At 36.5% G+C, this 7,482-nt stretch overlaps 2 protein-coding genes across 2 annotated transcripts; one reads left to right on the forward strand and one right to left on the reverse strand.

The window, feature by feature from the left end:
• Nucleotides 1–218: 218 nt before the first annotated feature.
• Nucleotides 219–2,075, reverse strand: LOC109213251. Its single transcript, XM_019377033.1, has 2 exons — nt 1,773–2,075; nt 219–1,727 (listed from the first exon to the last, which is right to left on the reverse strand). The coding sequence occupies exons 1-2, from the start codon at nt 2,073–2,075 to the stop codon at nt 219–221; spliced, it is 1,812 nt and encodes a 603-aa protein (XP_019232578.1).
• Nucleotides 2,076–3,748: 1,673 nt separating this feature from the next.
• On the forward strand, nt 3,749–4,374 carry LOC109213257 (auxin-induced protein 15A-like). The gene has a single exon (XM_019377040.1). It carries the CDS (start codon nt 3,867–3,869, stop codon nt 4,173–4,175), a length of 309 nt encoding a protein of 102 aa, XP_019232585.1. The 5' UTR covers nt 3,749–3,866; the 3' UTR covers nt 4,176–4,374.
• Nucleotides 4,375–7,482: the final 3,108 nt, after the last annotated feature.

The following is a 7,482-nucleotide window of genomic DNA, read 5'->3' on the forward strand; positions in this document are numbered from 1 at the left end:
AAGAAAAGCCCTACGGTTTTGTTCTGGGAGATCCTCGATTTTTGTTCCGGGATTTTGGAAAGAAAAGGCTCCACTGATTTGGTGATAGCCTGCTCTCAAATCAATCTTAGAATATACACTTGATCCACATAGCTCATCCATTAAATCTTCCACTAGAGGAATTGGAAACTTATCCTTAATGGTCATGTTATTTAATTCTCTATAATCAATACAAAACCTCAACTACCATCCTTCTTTTTGACCAAAAGTACAGGGGAAGAAAAAGGAGAATGACTGGGTTGTATCAGTCCATTATGTAGCATCTCATTTACTTGCTTCTCTATTTCATTCTTTTGAAAAAAATTGTACCTGTATGGTCTAATACTGACTGGATTAGCATCTGTCTTCAGGGGAATGTGATGATCATGATTCCTCTTGGGTGGTAAGGAAGTAGGCTCAACAAATACATCTACAAACTGATTGAGGAGTGTGCTGATTGCTGCATGTATCTCCCTTTCCTCTTGCTCTTCTGTAGCTGAAATAGTGAATAGGTGAGCCCAAACTGTCTTCCCTTTCTTGAGTAACTGTTTCACCCCATAGGCAGACATACTTTTTAGTTCCCCTTGGCTGTAAATCCCTTTCAACTCCACTCTTTTTCCTCTATGAGTCACCTCCACCTTGTACTCTATAAAATCCAAAAGTACAGGCTTGTGTTTCTTCATCCAGTCCCCTCCTAAAATTATCTCATTCCCTCCCAATCTAATCAACCTCACTGAATCTTCAAATTCTACCCCTTGGATCTTCCACTTAAAGAGTGGACAAGTGTGATAACTCATCACATGGTTTCCATTAGCCACAGTCACTCTCATAGGGGAGGTATCCTTGATAGTACATCCCATTTTTTTAGCAGTTTCTATATCTAGAAAGCTGTGTGTACTCCCCGAGTCCAACAGAATTGACATACTATTTTTCTTAGATTCACCCCTCAGTCTGATAGTATTAGGAACCTCAGTTCCTGATAAGGCATTTAAGCTAATGGCTTCATCTACTACTTCCTCTTCCTGGAAGTAAGGCTCTATTTCTTCAATTCCTGTGCCCTCTGTTTCAATGTTCTCCTGATCAGTGCTAGCAAAGATAGCATTTAGTTGTCTCTGTTTGCACTGGTGCCCAGGATAATACTTCTCTCCACACTTGTAACACAGTCCTTGAGCTCTTCTATTCTCAAACAGTTTATTGCCTTGGCCACTCACTGAATTGTTAGGTGCTCTAGTGATCTGAGTAGAGTAGTTGGTAGTTAAGCCCTTATTTCTTTGTGTCCCTTCCTTCTTGTTTAGGTACTCCATCATATTCTCCTGATGCCTAGCTTTCTCCACAGCCTTACTAAATGAGTATGGTTCTAGTAGTTTAACAGGGTGTCTGATTTCTTCCTTGAGTCCTTCAATGAAAAACTCTAAGAAAAAATCCTCAGGTATAGTGGGATTTCGAATCAGCACCCAAGCCTTTAAATCTTCAAATTGCTCCAAATATTCATTAGCAATACCTTTTTGTTCTATGTTTTTAAATTTCCCAGTTAGATTGAGTTTACTGTTAGTTGCACCTTCGTATTTGTTACAGATTTCTGTTGTAAAATCTGCCCATCTAACAATACCCTTGCTAACATGATAGGAAAATAACCAAGACTCTGCCTTACCATTAAGGTGAAGTACAACTTCCTCCAGTTTCTGCTGTGGATCAATTATGTGATTGTACTGGAAGTACCTCTCACATTTTCACAACCAAGCACAAGGATCCACCCCGTCAAAATAGGGAATTTCCCACTTGGAATGAAGATAATTCCCTTGGGATCGACCAAATGAGGTTTCACCACTTTCTCCAGCTCTAGTTCGACCACCAGATCCCATGATTTGCATTCCTTCAGCTGGTGCACTACCCAGAATTCCTCCTTGAGGCACAATGATCTTCTCCATCAATTTCTCGATTTTGTTACCTAATTCATCAATTTTTGAATCATTAGATAACATGTAATTCTGCAATTGGGTTTCCAACTTCTTAATTGATTCGTCTGTAGATTTCGATCGTGTTTCTGCTCCTGTCATCGTTAATGGGCCAGGAAGGGGCTCTGATACCAATTGTAATGGACTCTACTATTTTTAGAATTGTAATCAAAGAATAAATGGAAATGGTCGAAGGATTTTATTAGAATTCAGTAGCAATCAATTGAATTACAATGGAATTACAAATCTAATAGTTAATCTGAGTTAATCTGCAACTCCATTGATGACTTCAACCTGAAATGAAGAAAAGAATTAGGATAGGAAGAAGAAGAATGAGGAAAAGAAATGAAGAAGAAGAGAGTAGGAACGAGAGAGAAGAGAGAAGAATACCAGTCCAAAACTGAAATGCTGGGCCAACCCAAATTTGGTTATAACAACCCAATTTGTAACTGCTCTTATTTTCTGGACCCTTGGATGGAATTGAGCTTCTAATCTCTACCGTTGATTTAGCTTCTAATCCAGACCTTTGATCTAATCTTGAATCTCCCTTGTATTGCCACGTGTCTCATTTTTATTAATACCCTAGTCTCTTATTTCATTTCTCAGACCAACTTTCCCAATCCTAACATCTTTTTAATGTACCAGAAAAAACATATACAGTTTCCTCAACGTGTACTTGAATATACAAGTGAAAACGAAACAATGATTTTTAAGTCATGTACTAAATTTAGCCGAAGAAGAATTCTATTTTTAGGAATCATAACAATAAATCCACTTCAGAAACAAATTAAACAGGTTCAAAATTCAAATTTCAAATTTCAAAAGTTAAAATCCAATTCTTGAGCATAAATTTTTGTCAATTAAGGCATTCAGTGGGCGTTTGGACAAAAAAATTGTAAAAATCCGAAAAAAGTGAATTTCTTTTTTCAAGTGAAAATGATCTTTGAAAATTAGAGTTTTGTTTGGACATGAATATAATTTTGGGTTGTTTTTGTAGTTTTGTGAGTGAAAATTTTGAAAAACAGCTTTTTGGAATTTTTTAAATTTTTGAAAAATTCCAAAATTCATCTCCAAGTGAAAATTGAAAATTTTATGACTAAACACTGCTTTAAAAAAAAAAAGTGATTTTTTTTTTTTTTTTTTGCAAAAAAAGTGAAAAAAATTTCATGGCCAAACGGCCTCTTATTCTTGAACACAGCAACGTATAAGCACAACTCTTGATCAACGTAACTAACCAAATTTAATAGGAAAAAATGTACAAGCTGAGGTGAGGTTCTAGTTTCAAGAATCTGCATAATTAACCCAATGACCCCACTCATTTTTTTCTTGTAAATTTGCGACTAAAATAATGCAAGTCCAAATTCAATGCTCCTATAATAGAGAACAACCTCTTTGGGATCCTCACTTATAGAGAAAAACCATTAGGTATATCAACAAACAATCGTAAATTTTGAAATGTAGTGAGTGAACTATTTGTATAGAGCCAGATACAAATATCAGCATATCACATTTTTTAAGTAGTGAAATCTTCTTATTATTCTTCTTTGTACCCTAAAGTGGTAGCACATGTTGTCTTATAATATATTAACAATACCATGTGATCTTTTGCTAATATCTACCCATATGTTTACCAAATTCACTTACTCTTCTTTATTCACAATTTGATGAATTGAGTGTCTCTATATATAATAACTCTACTTCTCAAAGCTACCATTGCAAACACTTCAAAATTTCCAATTCACTTTCTTTTTTCACAGCTTCAAAAACAACCTCTCTATTTTCATAAGGTAAGGATAAGGTCTGCGTACAGTCAGTCATACACACTACTCAAACCCCACTTGTGAGATTATACTGAGTTTGTTATTGTTGTTGTTGTTGTTTCTGTTTGCAAAGATGGGAAGAAGTTTAATTGGTATAGTTCATGCCAAAGACAAGCTTCGAATTCGAAAATCGATTTCACATAGAAATGGAAGCATGTTAGCAACAACTAATCAAGTTCCAAAGGGGCATTTTGCAGTGTATGTTGGTGAAACATGTAGGAGATTTGTTGTTCCAATAGCATATTTGAACCAACCTTTATTTCAAGATTTGTTACATTGGGCTAAAGAAGAGTTTGGATATAACCATCCAATGGGTGGTCTCACAATTCCATGCAGTGAAGATTACTTCATTAGTCTCACTTCCCTACTAAAGTCATCATAGGCATAACAGTGATTTTATTTTTCTCTTTTTTTTATGCTTTCTATATGGGAAAATATATATGGCTGAAAGAGAAATGACTAAGTTAACTCTCTTCAATATAATTTTGAAATATTGGCTGGTGTCAAGTTTGTCTCGTATACATCTTCGTTGTAATTTGTACATACAAATATTCTTCTAAATAAAATGTTCTCTTGTCTTACTTTGCTAGGCAGTTACGTTAGTACATTTACGTGAGGTCAAATATTGGTTAGAGATCTTTTAGTCTTGTTAGAGATTTATAGACCAGTTGTATATGTAGAGAAATTCTAGTGTTAGATAACCTAGTTTCTTATAATATAATATTAGACTTTGACAAGCTTAAATGGACGACACAAATGGTGATAATTCATATAATCAATTGCAATTTACTTGAGATTGAAGTGTATGTATTATTTATTGTTTGCTATTCTGCTTGTATAACCTGTGGTTTTTAACTGGATAGGGATGATGGAGAAAAGCATACGCGAATTAGAATGGCAAAAACAGCAGTCCGGTACACAAGGTATTCCGTATTTACGTACTCTAATGCAAATGTTAGTGCTGCTTTCACGGCTCGAACCTGTAACCTATAAACACACGAAAACAAATTTACCGTTACTCCAAGGTTTCCTTCAAGGCAGAAACAGTGGCGGATGTACATGGACACTTATGGGTGCTTGAGCACCCATTACTTTTAACCAGATTTAGTAAATTTGCATAGACAATTATAAAAATAGTTAGATAAATATAGAGTGAGCACCCACAACTAAACTCCTTTTCCCTCTTTTTTCGGATTTTTTATCCGCGAGCACCCATCACTTAAAATTTCTGGATCCGCCACTGGGTAGAAAGATAAAAAGGGAAAAAAAATTCATTTGGTATCTTAGGTGTAAGAGTAAGACAACAAAAGAAAGGAAAGTGTAACTTAACTATCACTGGCAAAATCTTCGAAAAGATATGACAGTTGATCCAATGGCACATTCTGACATTTAGATATAGCTGAGTCTACGGATCGTAAATAATTCAATTTTTTATCTTTAGACTTGAAACAGAGATCTATTTGGATTCATTAATTTATGCTTAATTTTTGGTTATAGATGTCAAAGGGATTAGAGAAAAATGAGCTAAATTCATGTTGACAACAAGAATGCTGGAAATAGAATAAGTTTTTAGTAGTGAAAAAAGTGTTTTTTTTTTTTTTGATAAAGTAAGAGATTGTATTAATAAGGCATCCAGAAGACGCAAATTACAATGACAAAAGTGCACAGTGTCTAAGAAGACACTGAATTAGCTCATGTACAATGTTTAAGCTAAGATCAGGGAGCTAACAAAATCCAAAAAAGTATCCACACTATTAACAGGAGTATGGAAGTTCCAACTAAACAGGCTAACTAAAAAGATAGCTTTTAAAGAGTGTAATGGAGTTGAGATTCCATCAAAACATCTGCGGTTCCTTTCATTCCATAAGCACCAAAATTGTAACAGGGATCATTCTCCATATCCTCTTGATGGCTTTATCAACTCTCCAAAAAATCTAGCTAACATATGCATCTTTGATGTGGAAAGGCATCACCCATGCTTAGCCAAAAATAGAGTAGAAGAAATTCCAGATGTCACCTGCTATTGCGCAATGAAGAGACAAATGGTTGACACTCTCTGAATTTGCTGGCATAGATAGCATCTGTTAGCTAGTACAATACCTCTTCCTCTTAGGTTATTTTGTGTTAAGCAAGCTTCTCTGAGAGTGAAGCAAGATACTTTGAGTGGTTGTCTAGTCCTTCCAGACATGTTTCCAAGGCCAGTCCTCAAGCATCCCATTCTGTGAACATAGGAGGTTATAGTTGGCCTTGATTGTGTACTTTCCTCCTGTTGAGTTGCCCCGGATGAGTCTGTCAGGTTGATGCTCTTCAATTTTGCATTCTTCCAATGTGGAAAATAGTAGAAGCAGATCATTAATTTCCCAGTCTTGGAAGTTTCTTCTGAATAGAGGATTCCAAATGTTCCCCTCCCTATTGTGAGCAACCAATGAATTCTGACGACTAGCTATCTAATACAATCCAGGATATGATTCTCTCAGTGTTGTGTTACCAATCCATATGTCCTCTCAGAATTTTACATGAGAGCCATTGCCAACTCTGTATGTTATTTTTTGGAGAAAATCAGTATGAAGAGACCTGATATGTTTCCACCCATGTGGGGCATTGTTTTCTTTAGTGCACCACCCATACCTCCATAACCACTTCATTAACATGCTTTTGTTATGGAGCTTTAGGTTCCCGAGTCTCATTCCCCCATCAGATTTAGGCTGAATAACTTTGGCCCATTTCACCAAAGGGAATTTGTGAGTTGTGTTGTTGCCCTCCCATAGAAACCTCCTTCTCAATCTGTCTAGCTGTTTCAGAACTAAGCTTGGCATAGGGTATAAGGATATACAGTAAGTAGGGATGTTGTCAAGAACACTGCTAATTAAAGTGAGTCTGCCACCCATTGAGAGATACTGCATTTGCCAAGTTGTGAGTCTCTTTTCCACTTTTTCTACAACATCACTCCATACTCCGATTGATTTGTATTTAGCACCCAAAGGTAAACCTAGGTATGTAATGGGGAGAGATCCTATTTTACAACACAAGATCTCTGCTAATTCTTCTAGGTTGGAGACTTCATTGACTGGGTATATGGTGCTTTTAAGCATGTTGATGTGTAATCCAGAAATGGCTTCAAAGATGAGCAAAGTGAGATTGAGATGAGATACTTGGAGTCTCTCTGCTCCACAAAAGATCAGTGTGTCATCTGCATATAGCAAATGGGAGACAGTGACTCAATTAGCTGGATTTCTGCCCACTTGAAACCCCTGTATCCAATTCATCTCCTTGGCTCTGACCAGCATTTGTGTAAGGCCCTCCATGGACAGTAAAAAGAGGGATGGAGAAAGAAGATCTCCTTGCTTGAGGCCCTTTTGTGGGGAGAAAAAACCTACCGGACTCCTATTCACAGCACAAAATACTTCACTGAAGAAATGTTGAAATAAATCCACCTAATCCATCTGTCACCAAATCCCATCATCTTCAGCATGTTGATAAGGTATGACCAGTTTAATTGATCAAAAGCCTTCTCAATATTGAGTTTGCACAGTAAGCCAGTTTCCCCCATTTTTGATTCCCCAATCCAAAACTTCATTTGCAATCAAGGATGCATATGTGATTTCCTATTTTTGACGAAGGCACTTTGTTGACCAGAGACCAGCTTCCCAATAACTCTTTTCATTCTTTCAGCAAGGATCTTCGCCATT

Source organism: Nicotiana attenuata, unplaced genomic scaffold, assembly GCF_001879085.1.
Source record: "Nicotiana attenuata strain UT unplaced genomic scaffold, NIATTr2, whole genome shotgun sequence".
In the NCBI taxonomy this organism is placed as follows: Eukaryota; Viridiplantae; Streptophyta; class Magnoliopsida; order Solanales; family Solanaceae; genus Nicotiana; species Nicotiana attenuata.

What these genes read in the sequence shown, in the direction of transcription:
- LOC109213257 (XM_019377040.1), top strand. Translation starts at nt 3,867, where the DNA reads ATGGGAAGAAGTTTAATTGGTATAGTTCATGCCAAAGACAAGCTTCGA.
- LOC109213251 (XM_019377033.1), bottom strand. Translation starts at nt 2,075, where the DNA reads ATGACAGGAGCAGAAACACGATCGAAATCTACAGACGAATCAATTAAG. An exon ending in AAATTCCCTATTTTGACGGG is followed by an intron (nt 1,728 to 1,772) that starts GTGGATCCTTGT and finishes AGGTACTTCCAG; the next exon opens with TACAATCACATAATTGATCC.